The 24,020-nt window shown below is 35.7% G+C and overlaps 1 protein-coding gene and 1 long non-coding RNA gene across 20 annotated transcripts in view; one reads left to right on the forward strand and one right to left on the reverse strand.

Annotated features, from left to right (window-relative positions):
- The window catches only part of SSBP2 (single stranded DNA binding protein 2), a 164,683-nt gene extending 156,010 nt beyond the window's left edge, over window positions 1-8,673 (forward strand). For 14 of the 19 annotated variants that reach the window (XM_072992593.2, XM_078386394.1, XM_072992596.2 and 11 more), the window contains one exon: window positions 1,937-6,593. In XM_072992593.2, the coding sequence (XP_072848694.2) occupies window positions 1,937-1,966 (30 nt within the window). In that variant the 3' untranslated portion in view covers window positions 1,967-6,593. Of the gene's footprint in view, window positions 1-1,936 lie in introns of all 19 variants that reach the window. The other 5 variants (XM_072992595.2, XM_020790264.3, XM_078386398.1 and 2 more) reach the window with 1 other exon arrangement.
- A 10,689-nt stretch (window positions 8,674-19,362) lies between these two features.
- On the reverse strand, window positions 19,363-23,641 carry LOC144587059 (uncharacterized). The gene is made up of 2 exons (XR_013542225.1): window positions 23,519-23,641; window positions 19,363-19,537 (listed from the first exon to the last, which is right to left on the reverse strand). It is a non-coding gene; the product is annotated as an uncharacterized LOC144587059 (long non-coding RNA).
- Between the last annotated feature and the right edge of the window lie 379 nt (window positions 23,642-24,020).

The raw sequence follows: 24,020 nt of genomic DNA on the forward strand, positions 1-24,020 counted from the left end.
AGTACATTATACTTGGAAGGTTTGCCATATGTCAGAATTCACTCGGCAATACATAATTGTTGTAATGCTTGAGTTCCATGGCGAAAACTAAATATAAAAATGTGGTTTATAATAGAATTTAACTACAATAAGTGCATTAATATTATTTCTTCACTTTTATTCCACTTTTCAGCAAACCTTTCTCCCAAAGTAGTTTAATATAATAAAATGGTCTAATTAAAATGTGTATATATTCTTTTCTTTAACTATTTAATAGTTATACTTCAGTAGGATGCTATAATAATCACTTTGGATAATTAGCTTTTTCATGTTTCTTCCTGTCCTCATTTAATTGCAAATTAAAATAAAATTATTTTAAGACACCACAACAACCTTGTTGTATTTGCTGCTTTTGTACATGCTAGCTATGTATGTGTTGTATCTTTGTTATTTGTGTAATATTGCTGTTACGTAATAGTAATGCCATTTTCTCATCAAAACATTTTAGAATAATTTTTAAGTAGACATTTATTCTCTAGCAACTTTCTATAACTTGAAAATGGGATATGAAAAAATCATGAATGCTGATAACGATATGCAATAGAGATGGGTGATTTTTTGCCCTGGAAATATTGCTTTTATAGAGATGTGGCGTTCTAGCCTGCTGAGAAATATTGTACAACAGGTAGAGAAGGAAATATCCCATTATGTGGCCAAAATATGGGGATTCATAAAAATAAAATCTATAGATTTTGTCTGAAGAGCAAAAAAATTATTTTTACATTTTCATACATGTTTCACATTGCTTATGTGATAATTTTCTGTATTTAATCAGTCATATTGTGTAATCTATCACAATTGTTTTCTGCTCTCTTGGCCACAAATATGGCATAAGTATGAAGGCCATCATCCCGACAAGTTAAATTGACATATAAAAATGAGCTTAAGCTGTTTTTGCAATATGGCAATAAACCACAGTTTTCGCCCACTGATGTTAGGGCTATTGGCTACCTAAATCTATAGAAAGAAAGTACTTCCCAGGACATTTTTTCATGTTAGTCATGAAAATAAAAAAGTCCTCTCATGTTTGATCACAAATAAACATTATGCAGAAGTGAACAAAGTAATGTTCTTCAATATCCTTTGACTTGAGTGGTTAGGATTAGATGTTTTGATTTCCATTTAATATTCTAAATAAAGAGATGCTGATCTACCAGTCACTCTGTCAATTGTTTCATTCCAGTTAGAATCAAAAGCTAATGAAACCTATTAAGTCATAAATCAATTTGGCCTACTTACTACTTTGAACAGAGAAATAGTTTTTTCCTAATTCAGGACAAACTTTGAAGTTTCATTTCCCAAAAATCAAAATATTCACAAAAGCGAATGTATATATGTATTAGTCTTTTGCCACATATTTTCACTCATATCAGTTAAAAGTGGTGATTCAAAAATCGGTAAAACTGGACAGAATTTTAAAATTTGGATATGATCCTCTGTGTTTAAAAGAGCACTCTTTTCTTATCTCACAATTAAGCACAGTTCACTTAGAAATGGGATAGACAATATTATTTTTTTTGAAAAGTATGATAATTTAATCATATTGAAAAAACTATTTGAATTGTATGTCTTGATACTGCTGTCAACTAATTTTCTACTTTTCTTATTCTGTGGATATTTTTCCTGGAAAGGGGGTTGCTTGCAAATTAAGCTAGAAAGGAAAAGTGTTTTAAAAACAGTTTGTTTCATTCCACAGATTGATTTACACCTAATTTTTTTTCATCTTTACCAAATCTGAGTGTTAAGATGTTATCCTGAGATTAAAGATAGTCCCATTAAGGCTTTCTCTAAATCACCTTCAAGAGGTTAATATCTATGGGTGTTACTATCATGCCATTACAGTTGCTCTTAGTGTAACGATTAAATTGCTCTTAAAATACGTGTTCCTATTTTACAGTACTCTCCCAGCATGACAATGAGTGTGTGATCCCTTACCAAGTCTCTTCATGAAGGCTGCACTGAGTTGGCCCTCTCCAGAGAGCTACTAAAGAAGAAGAAAAAATTACTCATCCCTGTGTACAGTTTAACAGAAAAGATCTCTGCCACAACTGGATCCAGCATTTTTTCCAACCGTCTTTCCAGTTTTGTGAAGAAAATGGGTCCTCATCTGATCTCAGCATCTATATTATGTGGCGTTATCAGAGCTGTCCAAGTCTGAACTGCAAAGTTATCTGTGTATGTATATGTAGGGATAGGTGTATGTATGTGTGTGTTACGGAGACATAGATATGCGCACATACATATATAGACCTTCAGGACATTGTAAAATATTATCACATGACATCTTAAGTAGAAACAAGAAATAGGGACTTCTATTCCATCTTTTTTCACGTTTACATTTTAACTATAAAAGAACTGCTTTCCTTCCCCCATCTAAACTGTTTTGTGCTGTGTATATCACTGCTTTGTAAGTTATTTTTTTAAGAAGATCTCAGATAAATTCTGTTTTTTGTCATTGTCTGCCATAATGGATAGGAATAAAATGGCTTATAAGAGGGCTTTCATAAAGTTATGTTCAATACCAGTAACTATGTGAATTCTGAAATACACTATCTAAAGAAACAGAAGAAATGCATTAATTTTATTGGGCAAGTTAGACTTGTCCTTTGCCTTTTTAAAAAGCGAGATAAAACAACTTTGAGGAGTTGCTTGCCCTTTTTTCTTCATAGATGCATAATACTGCAGTCCTAAACAAACTTGCATGGTGGTAAGTTCAGCTATAATTCAGTAGGTAATGTGTTGAGGATTGGAGTGCACATCTTTTAATATTTGTTTTCAAGAGAAGTCTGGGTTCATCTTAACTTCTTAATCTATGCAGAGAAATACAACATTACTGTGTTGGGCTCTGGTTTGATTGCTGTAGCATCCAGCAATAAAATTGGCAGTTTTTGTCTTTCTGCCTTTGGAAAAAAATAATTTTATTTAATATGATCTTCCATAAGTATAGTGGCTGAAATCCTGTTTCACAGCTCTGCATGCAGAACATGAAACTGTGGCAACATTAGTGAAAAGCGCAGCAGGGCCGAAGTGCTGTTCACAAAGTACTTCTCTATGCATGCTGCGTAATGGCTGCAATGGAAGCCATCAAATCAGTTGCACAGTCCAATTGGGCAATGGTGGTTGCTTGGACATAATACCCATGACACTTACTTATATAACTTTACATTACAGCAGAACATACAGGATTTCAGACAGTAATTAATAAAAGCTATAGGGTCTTCTACTCAGACATGCTTTTCCTAACAGTCCGCCATTGTCTCCCAGATTCACTAACACCCTAAGACCCAACTATCTGTGAAAAGTTAAAGACTGGCAAACATTTTCCCTTCACTGGCCCTACTAAACAATTACTCCCCCTTTTACCCCACAATCTGTAATTTCACCTTATCTGTAATTCTGTTAGACAGGATTGCTTCATTTAAATTTAAACACATCGTTTTATGACACCTTAAAGACCAATACATCTTACTGTGGCATAAGTTATTGTGACTAGGAAAACTTACACCACACTAAGTGTCAGTCTTTAAAGTACTGCAAGGTGTTTAATTTATTGCAGCAGGAAAAAAAAAACACCCACAACTATTCCTGCAAATTCATCTAAAATATGTAGAGATAATAGCTACATTTCTTGCAGCATCACATCCCTTGTGGTCAAAAACAACTGTGGAATTTAAAGGTGCTATTCATGGGGAAAGAGTATGACAGCGACTTCCTTAATGGCAAGTAATGATTCAAGAAGAGAAGTGTAAACAACTTTATATTGGCTCCTGCTTAATTTCTAATTTTGCAGTATCTTCTGAAAACAAAACATGATTTTCTGGTATTTCCGAAGTAATATTAGCCTTCATTAACTATTCGGCTTTCAAATACTTCATTCTGGGGAACTGCTGCCTTTGATGACAGAGCTGTGTCTACCTGAGGTCACTGAGAAATTTGGTTATCTATCTAGTCTGCTTCTGACTGAAGAAGCACTGAGTATTTGAATACAAGGAGCAGCGCATAATGATGTTCACTCTTTGTCACTCATTTTAACAGAAAAAGAAACATTCATCTTCATTGAATTGTGTTGGTAGTGCAGAAATCTTACTTGCGGAGATTTAACCAGAAGAACCAATTTTAAAAATTCTGTTACTTATGTAGCACTAAGTAAAGGAGCTAGAATATGCAAAACCACATATGCTTATATTTTTGCATAGTCAAATCCATGACTCTTAGAAATGTAAAATAGAAATGCACTTCTCCCAATTGAGTACTTGAAGCCAGGTGAGTAATACTTGGTTGTATCCAGTACTGTTCTTTCAGTCACTGAAGGCTGTTTAGTTGGGCAGAATTGAATGGAAGATAAGGAGATTTCTTCTGGCTTCTGTTCTCATAGAAGCCCCATACACCTAACCCAACAAATCTGTTTCAGACTGCTGGTAATCCTCTTGAACAGTGTGGGAGTTGAAACAGGCTAGAGAAATTGGAATTTGCAAAAAATCAGTTCCTTTTCCCTTTGGTTCACAGGAGTGCTTGCTGATTCAACGAGCCTTCCATAAATAGGACTGGATACAACTTGTTAATCTGATTTTTAAAAATAATTCATTTCATGCATGTGAAAAGCCTGTTTTTGTGCCTCATTTTTCCACTTTTGTGATTAAATATGCCACATAGAAAAACTGAGTGCCGTATGCTTAACACTTAAAGACAGTACTCATTCTAAATTACATTTTTGTTTAGGATGTTTTGTACTTTCTCATGAGTTGTTTGTAGAGGCTGGTAATATAAAAAACAAAGTTAAAATAGGACATTGATTTCCAAGGACTGATTTACTACTAGCTTTCTAAAACACCCATGTATACATGATGTCTTAAAGTCATATACAAGCCTTAATGCCAAGTCCTCCCCAATGTTCCTGGACAAAGAAATGTGTGCTTAGGGCCAATTAAGTTGTAACTCTTTTCCTTTCTGCAAGCATTGATAAAAGTATTCTGTATGTAAACATACAGAAATCATTCACACAGTAACTGATGACTTGTGGATTTTTTTTTCAAAGGATGGTTAGGGATTAGAATAGCATCTTCCTTCTGACCAATCCTTGAATCCATGCCTGTGCCTCTGTAGGAATCCTCCAAAAAGAGAACTAGTTAGAATTTTGGTGAATTCTAGCTTTTGAATATATTAATAAATATTTAAATAAAACTAGGTTTTCTAATCTGGAACATGATTTCATAAAGATTTTTTTAGCTTCCTGGTACATACTGAGGTACTGAGTGATAGAGAGGTAGAGGAAAGAATCACTTTTTGTGTGCTCTGTGTAAACTACGGAAATGAACTTAAAACTGTTCTTTGTAATCTGAATGAGAGTTGCGTAATGTTGTGAGCTCTCTGCTTTATTTTATTCTTATTTTCTTTTGACATATTTTTTGTATTCCTAAAAGATTATTGCTAAATAATATGCCTCAGTCAAGAGAGATCTGTGCAACAGCAGACGTTTCACATACTTTCTTCAAACATCTGCTTCTTGTGGTTGCAACTGCCAAATTTATATTTGAGGGTCTGTTATTTTTGCCTTCTTCATCCCAGGTTATCAGATAAACATTTGGCTGCCGTTATCCTAACCTAGCTTCATGCGTATTAAAAATTCCTTTATATCAGTAGTTTTCTCAACTTTTGTGTAACCCAGGTATTCCCAGATGTAACCCAGGACATTTCCAGTAGCCTTCAACACCAGCTGTTCTGGCCGAGGTTTCTGGGGGTTGCAGTGGGAACCACTGCTTTACATTTATCCATTGGATCACAGTAAAAGGAATGTCTAAGTGAACATGAACAGAATGAAGATACTTTATTAATATGAATATTCATAGTGAAAACAATCTTCCTAAATGAATTTATTAAAACAAAATTAAAATAACACTAGTTTAAATGTATGTGTTTCACTCTGGCTACAATCAGTTGTGAAGGATTGACTTATATAAAACATTATTATTATTATTATTTAGTTCTTTGTGATAGTTCCATGTATATCTCAGCTTTTCTGCCAGTGAGCCCAGAATGGCAAGCATTACTTTTCCTATGTCCACTTTATCCTCCCTCTCAAGAATAATGTGAGGCAGGCTGAGATATTGTGACTGCTCCAAGGTGATTCAGTGAGTTACACTGCAAAGTGGATATGGGAGCCCAGCCCTCCTGAGTTGTAGTTGAGCACAACAGGACTTGTTCATCCAGCATCAATCCATGACATGATGTTGCATGAAATTGCTCTAAATCCTGCTGAAATTAATGAGTCTTAATTTAGCCATGACTTTAGTTCGATCAGGCTATAATCAAACTCGGTGTTTTTGTGTCCTTATGGATAACAATATAGAATCCATGTTTCATAAAACCTTTTTGACTAGAAGTCATTAATATGTTTGTTACCACTATATTTATATCCTGGTACATTGGATGTAGTGAGGAATTAGATTATGAATTTGAAGAGGGACCAATTGCTAAGTTATGTTTTGTTGGGGATTTTTCTCCTTTTGCTTTGGTATCACATGTAGCCAATAAATATTGCACTGATTTTTTCCAAATCCTTTAAATTTGTTTCCTTATTGCTATTTTATAGAAATGCTTAGATGTTTTTACAATGGAGTTTGACATGCAACACTTAAACAGGAAGAATACCAATTTGATAGGAATTAATGCTGTAAAGTCTTCCAGAACAGTGTACTATCTTGAATTAATTTACAAAAAGTCATTACATTATTTCTGCTTCTGTTTAAAACTAGTCTGACTTGAATGTCAAGAGCTTGTTAAATAATGAATTGTATTTTTAGTACACTAGCACCTCTCTTTTTTAAAAAAGAAACCTGCAATTTGCCTTTGTTTAATATCAGAAAGCAGGTGTTTTGAGCATAAATAGAATGCAGTTTCCACTTTGTCATAGTTCAGGGCACTGCAACTGCAAACCTGGATAACATAGGTGTGCATAGAGATCGGCATAAACATACAGTGGTGCCTCGCTTCATGAGGATAATTTGTTCTGTTCAAATCACTGCTAAGCGAAATCCTTGTCAAGTGAAACGAAACAGCCCATTGAAATGCATTGAAAGCCGGTTCAGTGCGTTCCAATGGGCGAAATACCTCAGCGTCCAGCGAAGGGCGGCCATTTCGGTGCCTGTAAAGCGACGAATCCGTCCTAAAACACAGCGGGGAGCCATTTTAAACAGCAGGTGGCCATTTTGAAGACCCAGCAATCAGCTGTAAAGATTGTCGTTAAGCAAAAAATCGGTTCCCGAAGCAGGGAACCGATCGTCGTTAAGCGATTTTTGCCTATTAAAACATTGTGATCACAAAAACTTCATCAAGCGATTTCCTCGTCTAACAAAGTAATCGTCAAGCGAGGCACCACTGCAAACTGTCACATTCTTTTCACTACTAAAGGACACTTTCATGCTGCTGCACATGAAACACTTTTGAGTCCTTCTGTAGAGATTAGCCAAGCTTTGTTCACATAAAAACTAGTGCTCACTACAGTTCCTCCACACAGACTGGGGCTAAGGGGCTTCTGATAATATGCTTCAATTCTAGGCTATGCTTGCTAATTCGCAATCTCTTCAACATCAAGCAAAAAACTCAGGTTGTCATGAAAGCACATAACTGCTTGTAGACTTGGCACTTGGAGTCTTCCCACAACTAAGCCATCTTATGTTTATTTTTAAAGAGTATATCTGTATATAACTATAACTACTGAGACAGAATTGTTTTTTCATTTCAGCAGTACAAGTCATCTTGTTGGTTTACCTTGTATTTGTTCTAATTACTAAAATAAGTAATAAGCTTAGCAATTACTATCTGCATTTGCTCTATCATTTACATGTAAGAAATCTTCTCACATAATAACAAAAGTTTGCCATAGACAAATGTAAAGATGCATAATTCCTTTAATATACATTTTTATAAAGATTTAGATTATGTTTTGTAAATTGGTAGACTTTCTGGCCACATACATGTCTGTAGTCTGTTATTATTCTTCATTTCTGTGAGGAAAAAGTACAGAAAGTAAATGTTTTGCTTTGAAAGTTAAAATCACAGACATCAGATATTTTACAGCGGTGACATGTGGAAAGAACTTGTTGGATTATCTCCTACCAGCCCTTACTAGGCATGGCCAATCTTGCTAAATGGGTTATTAAATTGGGCATTACTTTTGAAAATTCTCTCTCTGCACATCAGACATGTAAGTCAGTATTCACATGCATAAGGGTCCCATTCCACAAGGTGTTATAAACAGAAAGTGTATGTTTGAGTTAGGATCCACTGTTGTGGATGTGCAGTTCCTTAATACTGGCCATGCAGGTTACTCATTCTGTAACATTCTTTAAACCTAAGAACATAAGAGCCCAGAGAGGTGAAAGAAAAGAACTGTTTCTAATATTGTTGCCTTGGGCTATTGTGTTGTTTGCAGGCATGCAAGCAAGAAGAGCCAACTTTGATGAACTCAATGTGTACTATGCAGCTTCTGAGTAGAAAATATTCCATTCATATACCATTGTTGAGTAGCTGCAGATAGGCATCCTTTATGAAGTTGTCTAAACTTTTAAAAGTATCTGAATCAATGGCCATTGCTATATCTATTCAATGCAAAAATAAAATGCTATAATACTATCAGCTATTGTCTATGTGGAACCTACCTAGTAAAATGGATTTACAGATGCCTCACCTCTTCAGGCTGCTTTATTCCTAGACCATTCTCAGCTCTCCTCTGCAGCAGCCCTCTTAGCTCATCCTTTCCTCCATTCTGGTTTCTCTACTTCTTCTCGACCATACTTTCTTCTTACACCCTTTTCTTTAAATGTGAAGCTTTTGGTCCAGCACTTTTAATTCTTTAAAAGTCTATCCTATATTCAGTCCTTTCTCAAAGCATGCAATGCTTCTATAACAAGGAGTCTTCTGGCACCTTAAAGATTAATTTTCATCTGATGTGTGTTACAGTCCACCAAAACTTATACCAAATAAAATTTGCTAGACTTTAAAGGGTGCCAGGAGACTCAATGCTGTTTTTGCAGCAATCGAGTAATACTTCTACACCCTGGTAATTTCAGTTGTATTTATAATGGTTAGCGAAGGCTCAAAAACACATGTTAGCAGCCTCCTTCTGTTTATCAGAATAATATTTTCAATTTTACGCCAAGGGTTAGCATAGTACTGGAAAGTCTATTATTTTGACAAATCTTCATTTCTGACATTTTAATATCTCATTTATCAGTGTACTAGTACAGTGTGCAGATGTGCTTTTCATTTATTAAAGATACACCATTCGGTATATCTTACCTTAAGATGGCTGTATCTAGGATTTGGAGGCATGATATTTTATAACTGAGGAAAGTTGTTGGATCTCAACACATTCACAATTGTTGTGGGGAAATTATGCTGGTGTGAGTCTCAGAGATAGTCTAAGAACAGATTCGTGAGATAGTATATACGTTTTCTTAATATTTGAACCTTTTGGGAAGTTTCTATTTTAGGATTTCAGTGCCATATTTTTGTTTAAATTCTGTGCAGAGGGTGCATTCTCCTGACATCCCCCAGAACATGTAGCTAGCTAGACATTTTAAAAATGGAGGTGGAATTTAGCTATCTGCAAGAAATTTATCATGGTCTATTGCCCATTAATTTACAAGTGAAAAATGCAATTACCACTGAAAAGAAACATATATGACTATGGCACAAGGGCTAAAATCCAACAGGGGCACTACTTCTTGTGCAGTAAAGTCTGCATACCTGTTACCACAGTAAACATGGATAGGATGTTTGATTCATATACATCTCAAGTCTGGAGTTAAATTATGTTCATATCTCACACTGTTTTGTGCAATAATGTGCTTATTGAATGAAGTATGCAATTTTCCTGAGAGTATCCATGCAGAAGTGTTAAAGTTGAAGATGGTTGTGCATTTTGCACATTACTGTGTCAGAGTGTGATCTAGTGACGAAAGGGTATGTTTTTTTCTTTTTGATACCGTGCACACTTTTCCCTTGTAGCATATAGAATAGGTTTATACTCACCTGCAAGCAGGTGCTACAAAATACATTAAATATATTGTTTCCGTGTATGGATATTATTAATTTACCACCCTGCTAGGGTTTCATCTTATGTAGTGTAAAGCTGAGCTAATGGCAGTGTGCTTGCAAAACAGACAGTGACTTGAAATTTGATTGTTTGTATAGCAAAGAGGGTGAAAGAGAGAAATTAGGAGTATCTTGAAGTTAAACTATGCTTAGGAATTATGGAGGAGATCAACAAGAGTCAATAGGGAAGTTGATTCTCACTGAAAGAGATAGTAAGAAGCTGATAATCAAAATAATGCATTTATGTAGATACATAATACCTGATATGTATGAGTAAAACATTTGACTGTTCTGGATTTAAGACTGAAATGGGCAACTTGAAGTTCTCCATATGTTTTTGGGGTGGCACTTCTACCATCCATTGGCATCGGCTGGTGTTGATGGGAATTGCCCTCATTGGACTGCCACATGTTGACTACCCAAATTTTTGTCTCTGACACATCTCTGACTTTGTTAAGATTATCCACATACAGAATTTTTTTTTCATGTATGAGATGCCTCAACACAATTTTAGCATGATGCTGCTAAAATCCATTATCCCAGAATCCAACAGAGCTATCACCCAGGAATCTATCTATTGTGTATTCTGGAATACTTCTTCGCATGTTTATTGTCAAAGAAAAAATTGGTGCTACAGATGGACTTAGAAATGCATAAAATATGTTAAATTTAAAATGTGTATAGAAATCCAGATATAAAGTAGTTATAATTATAGTTACATTTTTGAAGAGCAAAAAAATGACATCTTTTCTCCTCAAAAGCTATTCATAAAAATTATCTTCCCAATTTATTATGTGTTAGTATATTTATCAGGAGATTGGAAATCGGAAACAGAACATAGCCTTAAATAATGGTATATACTTTGTAAGGCATAACACATTGTTCTCTGTAGACTTTATTTCAGAAAACACGTCTTTAGAAAAAAAATTCTTAAAAGGGATAATAAGGTAAATTTTCATTAGTTCTATTTTTTATTGTGACAGATATTCCCTTGAAAGTAATTTATTGTGGCATCTTCTTTTAATAGTGCCTGCTGTTAAGAAAAAAAACATTGTTATTCTATTGTTCTTTTCTTCCTTGAAAGTGTTTCTTTTTAAGGTAAGTAGACAATGAAATCTAATGAGGTTCTGTCTGTTTCTAATACATCAACAAATTATGATCAACCCAATATTTGAAGAAGATATTCACATATTACTACTGTCAAATTTTTGTTTCAAAACATGGGTGGTTTTATATAGCTGTAATGGCTTGTACATAGAGTACAGTACCTGTTCTTTCATCTAGCATGGTTAAACTCTGAAGAATGCATAAGGTTTTCACATTTTATTCTCTATTCTCCATTTCAGCAATCATTGATAAAACAGATTTTGATGTACTATTCCTTATACCACTTCAGCCCATTAAATTTATTAGATATTGCTGATATTAAGAGATCCTGATCAGCTGCTTTGCAACTGATTACAGAGTAACCCTGTGCTGGTCAACTTAGAAGTAAGTTCCATTTAGTTCAATAGGACTTATTCCTATTTAAGTGTGTATAGAAGCAATTTCTAACGGTTTTATTTTAACTATTTATGAAGCTAGTGCAGAGTTAACTGGTGCAATTTAAGAAACAGCAAACCTAGACAAAGATTACTTTTCAAGTAGGAAAAAAACTCTACAGAAACCTTTTGAGACAACAGTGCTTTTAGATTTTTGACAACAATGTTGGAAGAACTAAAACATTATCGAAAGCTGCTTCCAGGTCACTTTTAAAAAATAAACATTTATCTTTATTACTTATATTGTTCCATACAGCAAATCGCAATACAGCAGTCCATGACATTTACAAATAATTTCCTGATTATTGGAAAGTTAGCCAATGTAAGTCAAACCTTATTTGCCCTAGAGGCTCTATGTGGAAACTGGGATTTCCTTCTAGAAAAACTGTATACCTCAAAATTAGCAAATAGTGAAAAATAAAGGAAAATAAATTTAAATTAAACATGTATATGCTTTTATAAACTTTTTTCATTTCTTCCTTCTAATCTTCTCTAGCTTTCCACCTCCAACCTATGCTCGGATCTCCCTTCTTCTTTCTCCCCAATTTCCACTTTCCTGTCCCCTGTGATATTCATTCTCCTCTCTCTTTATCCAGTCTCCGTAGTCTTGTTTGCTTTTGTAAATATGCTGCTGTCACATGTGACATAAATATGTTCTATTTGCAGTCATTGTAAAAGCATGTTTCGGATGCTAGTAGGGAACACTAGCTACTATTTAAAGGGTCACACTTTGGGCCATCATAAGTTGAGGGACACTATAATGCTTACAGTTGCAATCCTGCCTAACACTTACCTAAAACTACTGTAAGTGACATTGAACTCAGAAATAGAAAACTGCACTGCATATTAAAACATCGTCAAAATATCAAAAAGTGACAGTGGAGTAGAAAGCAGTATAGTGAACATAATAAATTGATGTAAAAATAATTGTTAAAAGGTAACAACGGCATTAATAGCCCTAGAACAACAGTAATGTATTTGACTCCAAATACTCTGTTACAATGGAAGGGGGATTTTTTTTTAAGTGTCCTTTTCAGAATACAAAACATTTAAAAAATTTAATCTCTTAAATGTGTCTACAAAACCACATTAGAATCTGGTTTTGGCACAAGCTTTGTTATGGTGAATTGTTAATGAGAATCACTTAAGAGTAATCTCTTGAGTAATTTCAGAAGCAAGGCAATCTGCTGTTACCAGAAATCCAGCAGCTATGTGCATACTTATCAAGATGCTATTTCTCACTTCCAGTGGGTATCATCTTTTCATTTACAAAGTCAGATTTAAATTATAAAGATTTGATTATATATGTGCATCTCTCTTTTATTATGTTCCCAGGCTAACAGGCCTGAAACTTCAACACCCTTGCTCCTCTACTGCAGTGGTCCCCAACCTTGGGCCTCCAGATGTTCTTGGACTTCAGCTCCCAGAAATCCTGGCCAGTAGAGGTGGTGGTGAAGGCTTCTGGGAGTTGCAGTCCAAGAACATCTGGAGGCCCAAGGTTGGAGACCACTGCTCTACTGTACCAGATAACTAACCACAAATGAGCTCTGGTGGGTTCATACATAATCATGGTCACCCAGAACTTCTTCCAAACCAGGTACCACATATGCTGGATGAATATTGTGTTTGCACCAATACGTGAACACAACTGAATTGAGATTCTTTCATGACCTAAGGTTTTCCTACCACAAAAATTTGACTGTGTTGTATGAAATCCTTAGACATTCTACTGTTCATCTGTCCTGTAGTAAATACTGTTGTCTGCTTGCAAAGTAACTTAGATCCTTGCTAATTGGCTAATTCCATAAAAGGATTTTAATCATGTTCTGTAGGTAATACATTACTGACAAGTACAGATGTTTATTACCTGAACATAAACAATATGTAGCATGATCCTTTAAAAAAAGCTGTATTTAAAAACAAGTCTCATGATTTTTGTGGCATTTGTTTCCAAATACAAATGCTTGCAGGCTCTTACTTTAGCAAAATGACCTTTATCACTGACAAACAGAAGCAAGGGTGACTCTTTAAAAAAAGAATAACATCTTTGAAAGAGGTTAGTGGTGAAAGAGCTAATTTTGTCAGATTGTTTCTAACTGTATCTTTAAAACTACATCTGTGTCCACTCCTACTCTCTTAATATACTCAGACAGCTGCCTTTCATTTGTCACTTGTTAGTATCTGATGAAACTCTTTATCTGTGCACTTGGGCTTAGTACTTAGGCAGTGGTGCACGTCCTTCCCACATCCTGACATTACGTGAGAAGTACAAAACAAGGAGATTCATAAAGTGTAAGACCTTTCAGATTCACCAGTAGCATGGAAGGCATCTTTGCTGCAGCTCCTATACTACTAGAATAGTGTGAACGCTGAGCCTAACTAATAACAAATGTAGTTATTTTGTCATGGCATGTTTGTTACACATACCTTTAACATCTCTGCACCAGTAAGTCACAATTTTTAATTTCCATTATCTTTTCAACAGATGGATATAGCTTTCTTTTACTCATTTGGTATATATAGATATCAGTATTTTCTTTTAAAAATGGAAAATGCCCTGTGGAAAATGAACCATAGGTGTCCCAGACAAGGCATATGAGATTTCTTCACTTCCCTGTTTTTATGACTAGACTGTGGATGGTAGTTCACCAAGCAACGCTGAAGCATATGAGCAAATTATTTAGCACCCAGTGTTTACATTTAGTTATCTCCACAGTCATAACACAAACAGTGTAGCTTTTGGAAATATATTCCCTCAAGTTAAGAAATTGCCATAGACAAATCGCTGTTGTGTACTGATTGAGCTGAGAGATTCAGGAAACAACAGAAATGTGTATGGTGCTTTCTAACTTGAGATAATATATTGCCTTTAAAAATTACACTGTTTACCTTAGACTGGCTTAAAATCTCATTGATTTTTATAATTATGTTTTTGTGCTCCTATATATTATGTATGGCTTGTTTAAAAGAATTTAGAACAAGTAGTATTGTAAATGGAGTAAAAATTATTTGTAATTTTCACTGCACTAACCTATAATTCTTATTTCCATATGCTTCTTAATATATGTTCAGTAACAACAACAAAAATCCTCCTCCATTTTGTAGTAGTTTTCTACTTTATTGAATGTGGGGATAGCTAGCTTCTCATTCTGCTTCACATCATAGCCATCAGTTCTTTTTATCAGTGCCATAAAATTAAAATGTACATACAAAAATTGGCCTATTTTCCCAGTAGTTTTTGTCCAAGTGACCTCATGTACAGAAAAATACAGAACACTCTTTGGATCACTGTGTATTTCATTATATGTTAAATATATCCATTAATACACATGTTCACCCTTTTGATCCTCTGGTTCATCCATTGATGGCAATTGCTAAGGAGGTTCCTATCTTGTCACTGTTTATCAATGCATCCTATTTATTTATGTATCTATGTAGAGTTTCACTGTCTTTAAATGGAAACACCAAGGCTCCAATCTGTGCACAGTTGCTTGGGAATGAATCTCACTATTCTAAAATGAGGTTTACTGTTTTTGGGGGTAAACCAATATAGGATTGCACTGAGAATATGCTTGGTACTTCAACATAATTGCAAGAAAGAAATATCAGTCTGTGTTAGATGCCACTTATCAAAGTCTCCTCTGATGTTTGACAAAACATGAATTCCAGTGGAACCTGCACACTTGGATTGCGGTGAACCCAAACAGCAGCTGACATGAAAGATGGCAGCCGAGGGAAGAAAACCACCATGCATACTGCTGGTTTACTGAGATATGGCTGTTTCACAATTTTAGAACATATTAAATATTTTCCTTGAACATTAATTTTCTACAATATGACCTGCACTTTGTGCAAAATTACCAAACAAGCAAAAAAAAAAAAAAAAACCTGCTTTGCACCTGCCCACCTAATTGTCTGAAATGTCATTCAAGCCATAAATTTCTTTCAGATAACTTGTGTTTGTGCAATCAAGGCAGTTGGGTTTGAGGCCTTAAGTGTAAAGATGGTTCTCCATATATAGTTTATGTATGTGGGTGCTGTGGGGAGCTCACATGCACATAATAACCGTAAGTCTGGTGTCCTTTTTTGAAGCGAGGTAACTTTGAATTCCACCTACTGTACTCTTTTTAAAAATCATAAACATTTTCTTTGAAAACAAGGGAGTGATTAATAAAATACCTTGCTAGTGGATTTGATATCAAAACTAAAGACCAGGAAGTGATCAGGCAGAGATGTTTTGGCATCAAATCTTTCTGAATTATTCTAAATTTTTATTTAGTGGAAGTATAATTTAGAATTAAGTGGAATGTTTGAACAAACTGGAGAGTTTTAGAAATAAATCACTCAGCAATCATTTTATAAAGTTTAACTTCTAAATGCACTATGATTTATTACAAAAGTATATTTTCTTCTGCTTGCAGATATGGTTGTTCCATTTTGTGATAGGTCGAAACTAAAGCAGTTAATTTTGTTGCACTATGTTAACTGCATGAATTCATCAAGTGTACATATGTACCTGTGCAACATTATTTGGGGTTTTGTATTTGAATTTCAGTATTGGTTATTTTTGTATTTTACTTTACCTATATTGGAGTTGTAGTAGACATAATTTATACATATGATTTTAAAACTGTTTTGCAACTGAAAAGTCTTCTTTAAATTGTAAAGTTTTGTTGATGGAAACTCATTAAAATGGTATAAAATTATATTAACAATTGTTTTGTGTTTTGATGCTCTCTGTACATAAATATGTATTTATCTGTTTTAATGGTGTTGTGTCTTGCAATTTTGGATACATTTTAGAATAAAGTTTCATTTTACAAAAATACGTTGTACTTTAAAAGCTATATCCTTACCATGGTTCAGAAGCTGCTCAAATAGTAACCAGTATGTGCGGCTATTGAGCATTATTACAGGGATGAGTAGTGTAAGCATTCTGGCCACGGATCCAAAGACATAATCTAGGTAAGGTTACTGTATTCCAGTTTCCCAAATCTGTACATTATTTGCACATTATGCAACTGAAATTTATTAATTGTTGCAGTGGGGCAAGCTGCTTCCGTATCAGTTTCATCAGTAAGGCTTTTCTACATCATCAGATCAGTGGGTCTGCAGACTGCTTGTGGAGTGTTCTAATGATCTAGGATAGCAGTTCCCAACCTTGGGTAACCCAGCTATTCTTGGACTGCAATTCCCAGATGCTTTCACCACCAGCTGCACTGCCCAGGGTTTTTGGGAGTTGCAGTCTAAGAACAGCTGAGGTACCCAAGTCTGGGAAAACCGATTTAGGAGGTAACTAGGGAAGCAGAGTGCCATGTATGGGATATTGTAACACATTGGTCTACATTGTAACATTTTTACATATTATAGTCTAATCAACATATATTTCAATGCTTTTACCCATACAATACAGTCGTGCCCCGCTTAACGATTATCCCGTATAACGACGAATTCACTTCATGACGATGTTTTTGCGATCGCAAAACAATGTTTTAATGGTTTGGGTTTTTTTGCTTTGCGACGATCAGTTCCCTGCTTCGGGACCCGATTCTTCGCATTACGATGATCAAAACAGCTGATTGTTGGGTTTTCAAAATGGCCACCGGTGGCTCAAAATGGCTCCCTGCTGGTTTTAGGAGGCATTTTTCGCAAAACAGGCACCCGAAAATGGCCGTCGTATGGAGGATCTTCGCTGGACGAGCAGGTATTCAGCCCTTTGGAATGCATTGAATGGTTTTCAATGCATTTCAATGGGCTTTTTTATTTCACTTTATGACATTTTCGCTCTGCAGTGATTTCACTGGAACAAATTAATGTCATCAAGCGAGGCATCACTGTATTTGCAACACTGACTTAGGAAGAAAAGGTAAGTTTTCATGGAAGTATTCATGCTGACTCCTAACAGAGCTAACAGTAGTTTGATAGTGAAGAAAGAGTCTAGAAAATAAAGAGACAGAAGAAAAGTTACCTTGATTGATGCTTCCCACCCTTGTTGCAACTCCCAGAAAACCTTGGCCAGCACAGCTAGTGGAGAAGGCTTCTGGGAATTGCAGTTCAAGAACACTTGGGTTACTCAAGGTTGGAAACCTCTGACCTAGATTAACACAAGGAAGTGACCTGAAATAACCCCAGGACAAGGAACTGAATGAAGAAAACTCAGAACCGTGTTTTTTTATTTTTATTTTTTATTATTATTATTCAAAAACACCAGGCACAGTCAATCAAAATTATAAAAACATTCACTGGTATCATATAACATACAAGTTTTAACCAAAAACAATTATCTGTTCAATATCAGCACAGTATGTATGCTGTTTAATATTGCCATTTTTGTAGCTTTTATGGTGATATTTTGAGATATGCAACTGTGTGAAATTTCTTGATAGTGTTCCCAAAGCCCCATTGACTATGATGAAACCACTGAAGTGTGTTTCATCCACAAGCAAGATGTTTCAATTGCCAGGACTTTGTACTTTGTTAGTTTTTCCAGTTCTTTATTTTTGACTCTGTCATCCCCTGGAATTGCAGTGTCAATGATCCAGATATTTATTTGTTCCATTATTACTATGTATGGTGTGTTACGTTCAAGGTGTCTATCAATTTGGATCCAGAAATCCCACAAGATCTTGACATTTTCTGACACCTTTTCTACCTGATGTTCCCGAGTTTTTGGAGGCTGGCAAGTCAGATTTTTTGCATAATGACCAGTGCATTAATTTTGCCACTCTACCATGTCTAATTTTGTAATCTGTTTGTGCAATCTTTGGACATTTGCAGATGAGGTGTGACACAGTTTCATCTTTTTCTTGACAGAGTCGACATTTGCTATTAGCACTAATTCCTTGAATCTTACCTTTCATCAAATTGGTTTGGAGTTGTTCTTGTGCAATAAAAATAAAGACTTTGGTTTCTTTCTTAAGGGTCCGCAGTTTTAGCCATGGCCATATTTAAATATTATCATGTTTTCTATCAATATTTCTCAGGTGTTGTCCATTTAGTGGTTTATTTTTTCAGCTGTTTAATTTATTTTCAAATTATTGTTTCTTATATTGAACTTTTGTTTCTGTTTATCTGTGAAGATTCTCAGTCATCCAGGTGAGGTTATTTGGAAGTAGAATCATGGCAGCTGGACTTCTTTCTTATTAGCTTGAAATGTTTCACTACTCATCCAAGTAGCTTCTTCAGTGTGAGGAGAATTGGTTGGAGTTCCCTGATATAAGCTCCATGTTGGTTTCAATTTCCCCTGGTCTGAATAGGCTCATTAGATGGAGAAAGGATGGGCAGGTGAGTGAAAATCCCACCTTTGCAATCCTCTACCCATTGTTTCTGCTGTTTTCAAAATATTTGCAATTTTCACCACCTTAAGAAATTTTTCTCTGCTTCTACTGATATAATCATCCAGACTTCTTTTTTTCCTCCTCTACTACCTGCTGTATTTGCAGTAATTCACAGCCTCTGGTTTTTTTTGTTTGTTTTGTTTTTGGTGGTAAATATAATCTGTCCACATCACTTTTTGGATGTAGTGTGAGATGTATGTTCATTAATTTTCATATTTTTCAATCCAATTCTTCTAATTTGTTTTGGGTCCAATCTATTTATTCCAGCTGGGTATCTAATTTCTGGAACTACTGATGTGTTTATGGCCTTGATTGTACTGTACTTCTACCATTTAATTTTAATTTTAAGATTTTCCACAATATTTTTATATATTCCCTTTCTGTAATTTCCTTAACTTTTGTGTACAGGATGTTATCTGTTTCTGTTATTCCAAGATATTTATAGTTCTTCATCATGGTCTTCTGTGAATGCACACAAAAGGGTTAACCCAGCACCAGCGTTGGTCCTCTCGAAACATTCTTGAGCTTTAAAAGAAAAGTAACAAGTTTAAGGCTGCCTATACCACGCATGCTCCACCCGCCCCAACCTCAGTTCCATTTTTCCGCCTAGCAATTTGGAACCTCTTGCTTCAAGCTCTTTATATTTTCGCTTTTTGACTGATTTTTCTGGACTTTTGACCTTGGATCGATTGGACTTTACGAACTTTCTCCTTCCCTGACGCGGACCGTTCACTGGCTCCACTCCGTTTTCAATTTCCCTTCAGTTTGGCTGCCTCGGACTTTCCCGCCTTTTCCCCCCGCCTTATTAACGACTACCAGTAAGGTTTTTCAGCTTTTATGTCCCCTTCAGGACCATTTAGCCATTGTGTTGTGTGCTCTAGGAAGATCCCCCACCAAGACGATCATGATTGTTGCCTTTTCTGCTTAGGCGAATCCCACCTCGCTAAATCCTGCAGGCATTGTAAAGCCTTCACTAAAGCTGCACTAAAAGCCAGGCAATTAAAAAAACTCCAGGCACAGTCAAAATTATAAAAACATTTACTGCCATTATATAACAGATATAAGTTTTAACCAAAAACCTAAGGATCTGTTAAATATTGACACAATATGTATGCTGTTCCTAATATTGCCATTTATTTATTTATTTATTTATTTATTTATTTATTTATTTATTTATTTATTTATTTATTTATTTATTTATTTATTTATTTATTTATTTATTTATTTATTTATTTATTTGATTTATGTCCCACCTATCTAGTCGGTTAGGACCACTCTAGATGGCTTACAACCAAAAAATACCACAATGTAGATAAAAACAATATCATATAAAGAAAAGCTTACAATTTTCAACAGCTAGAACAGACACAAGCTCTGATGGTGGGATGTCTGGGATCTGCAACTGCTTATAGTACTGTGTGAAATTTCTAACTGTTAGAACAATAAGGCAATGTAATGAATTACTTCAGAAGCTAGTAAGTGCTCCAGCACTGGAGTCATTCAAGAGAAAGTAAGCCTTCCGCACATATACTTTAACTTGGATTCCTGCATTGAGCAGGGGGTCAGACTCAGTGGCCTGATATGCCCCTTCCTGTTCTATGATTCTAAGTCTTATTAGTCACCAAATAAAAGTGCCATTGGATCAGGAGGTGGGTAAGCAGGCAAGGGAGTGCATAGAGAAGAACAAGAAACAAGACTTGCTCCCTGTTATTAATGGAAAAGAGTACAAAGATGGTGGAAAATATTATTATTTCACATATTGGGTTAGCTTCAAGATTCTGCTCAGGTTTAATGCATTTAGTTTATTTTAATAACCTGTGATCCCATCAGGTTACAAGAAGGAGTCCTGTCTGTTGTTCTGGGAGCAGGAACTAATTTCAGGGCATGGAAACTCAATTAAGCTGGTAGCTGCCATTTTGTTTGTCCATAATACCTCTTTCAAAAGGCTCTTGGGAAAACCAAAAGGTCACCTACTACAGAAAAATGGTGCCTCTACACCCAACAAATATTTACTTTAAATAGCACTGGAGAAGGGGGAACATGTTATGTATGCTTTTGGGTAAATAAAGCGAGCATGATGGAATGGTTACCCACCCACCTCTGCCTAGCCATCGGCACCACAGTCTCAATCCAGACTGAAAGAGATTGGACTGCAGCTGTATTTTGTAAGAGTCTGGATCTTTGAAAGAATTCTTTACATAACTTGGGTTTGATGCCCGTTGTCTACTCAATGAGACTTACTTGAATAAACAAGCACAGGTTGGATAGCATTTCTCATTGGTTCTGTGAAGGAAATGGTTGTGAGCTAATTTACATGTTCTTAATTTTCCATCCCTATAATATAATCCTTTGCCGGGTGACCTCTAAAACTATTTGAATATGAAGGGAATCGTAAACCACTTCTGTGTAGTCTGTACCTAGAAAACCCTGGAAAGGGTCACTATAGTTTGGAAATGATTGGACAGCACATAATCAGTATTGTCCTGTGAAACCAAATTAATATTTTCCTTAAGAACTATATACTGTTTCAATGGGTGGACAGAAATCTTCATTTCTGAAGGTGGGGAATATTTGTCCTCCAGGTATTTTGCACTTCTATCCCCCTCAGCCAAATTGAAAGGATTTGTATGAGCTGTGGACCAGAATGCCTGGAGGGTGTTCTCAACCTCTGTGCTAAAGCACACACATTATAAATGCAAAACTTACACATAACACATTTTACATATTTGTCACTTCAAGGTTTTTCCAATAGAGAAGGGTTCCTGATAACAATGATAACAATAGTTTTAATAGTGGGAAAAATGTTATCACATTTGGATGGCCTTTCCCTTGATATCTATATATTGTTTGTACCAATATACCAAAATAGAAGCCGTATACCAAGAAGCACAGACCTTGTGATTTATAACCATAACCTTGACATAGCCCCTCAGTTTTCCCTTGCAATACAAGTGCACAGACTTCTTCCTGGAAACTATACACTGCAGAGAAGTTTAAAATAGCAACTGAAGTAGTAACTAGAAAGGCTATGCTCTCTCTGTCTCTAATTCAGAATCCTTCTTGGCTGCCTAAAAGATCTCATTATCCAGGCCGAGCACATACTGCTCCAGGGAATTCAAGAAGGCTTATACGTGAGCAGATTTAGATTTTTCCATTGCTCTGGGATGCCAAAAGCTTTACAGTTCCTCATCTTCCAGAAAACAACAGATACACTATGGGCACAAGCTGAGTCAAACTCAGCTTAGAGGAGCTTTCACCACGGAAGTAGAATTTATAATAAGGGACATGCTAGATAAAAAGGTACATAATTCATACATAACTCCATATTAGGATCGTAATTTGGTGACTGAAGATTAATTATAGAATGTTTAAGAGCTACAATATCAACTTTTTAATTTGATAGTTTCTTGCTGAATTATTAACAGTCCTATGAAAGAAAGTGTTGACTCTGAAGAAAGCAGGGGGGAAAATAACGACCACTACACATAATTTATGTACATCATGATAAAACAATAGCTAGAGCTATTTAGGCCAGCTTTCACGAACATGGGTTTCCAGACTTCTCACCAGAAGGCCAACTCCCCTTGCTTCAGGGATCACACTGTTAACATAATAATGTTTTACCGCATTCAGCTATCCACATAGAATTGGAAAGTCAGTTTAAACTAGGATCACACTAGCCATTGCTGGGTACACAGTCTGTGCAGGGATGGTGGATGAGAAAGTTGTACATCAAGATGCCATAAAAGAAAAGTGAAGCTGAGGGGAACCATACAAGCTAGGCAGGGGGCTGAGAAACTAGAATCTAAGATAACAGTAAGAGACATTATAAAAGGCCAAGAATCCAGAGAAGAGGATGTATAATAATTTAAGTAGAGAAGAACCTGATGTTTTTGTTTTTCCTTTCCTTTTTCCTTTTTTTCCTTTTTTCCTTTTTTTCCTTTTGTCTTTTGTCTTTTTTTCTTTTCTTCTTTTTTTGAGAAAGACAGTATTAACGCATGAAAGAGGAGCTGAAGGAAATGAGACAGAGGGTGGAAAGAAGGGCCTTGAGGAACAGTGAGGGTACCTGAGACATAGAATAGGAAAAAAGTTAAGAAAAAGAGACTTGGGGGGGAAAATCTCGAAGACAATAGGTGTTCTGTTTACATGAGGGATCTGAACACTAGAGAGAGTTTAGAGACTATATACAGAAAAAATGGGGGCAGATTAGACCCATCCCATACATTCTGGTAGGTCATAAGCCTCCCCCCCCCCCTTTGATATAAATGAAGAAGAAGAAGCTGTGCAATTCAGTTTTATCTGGAATGGAAATTCCTGTTAGGTTGAAATCTAAAACTGCTAGACTTGAACAATGAGAATGTTGCCATTTCCCTCTCTAGTATTTAAAAGGTTGTACTTCCTGGCTAATACCACCAGATGTCATATTAGGAACCTCTGGATAAACCACCTGTCAGCTTATTCACCTCAACTTTTTTGACTCTGAAAATGCTCCTCTGTTAAACATACCTCTTCATTTTATCTTGAGGAGAGATCTGGTACCTGGGATCCCACTGAACTATCAGCAGAATGCAAATTGCATCCAGTCCATCCTTTTCTTTTCCTTTCTTATTTTCTTTTAAGCATAAGCCTGTAGGTCAAATATATGTACAGTATATCATATTAATATATCACACTTCAAAGGGCCACATTACAATCACCTCTCACTTTTCATTATTTGTTGACTCACAGTAGAACGATGCAATTTCATATACATTTTAAGGTTCTCTATCGTATACAAGATATACACCTGTCTCTCATGTAGATCACATAGGATAACAAAAGGATGGAGAAACCCATCTTATAGTGAATCAGACCTTTTGTCAACATAGCTTGTGGCATCAGTTTCTAGACTCCTCAGCCCCTGGTCTTGCCCCCTGGAACTCTTGGAGTTGAAGTCCAAAAACTGAGACCCACTAATGCATTACATAGAGACATACCTGTACTGTATATACCTATAGGCAACTTGCTG

The sequence above is a fragment of the Pogona vitticeps genome, chromosome 2 (genome assembly GCF_051106095.1).
Source record: "Pogona vitticeps strain Pit_001003342236 chromosome 2, PviZW2.1, whole genome shotgun sequence".
NCBI classification, from domain to species: domain Eukaryota; kingdom Metazoa; phylum Chordata; class Lepidosauria; order Squamata; family Agamidae; genus Pogona; species Pogona vitticeps.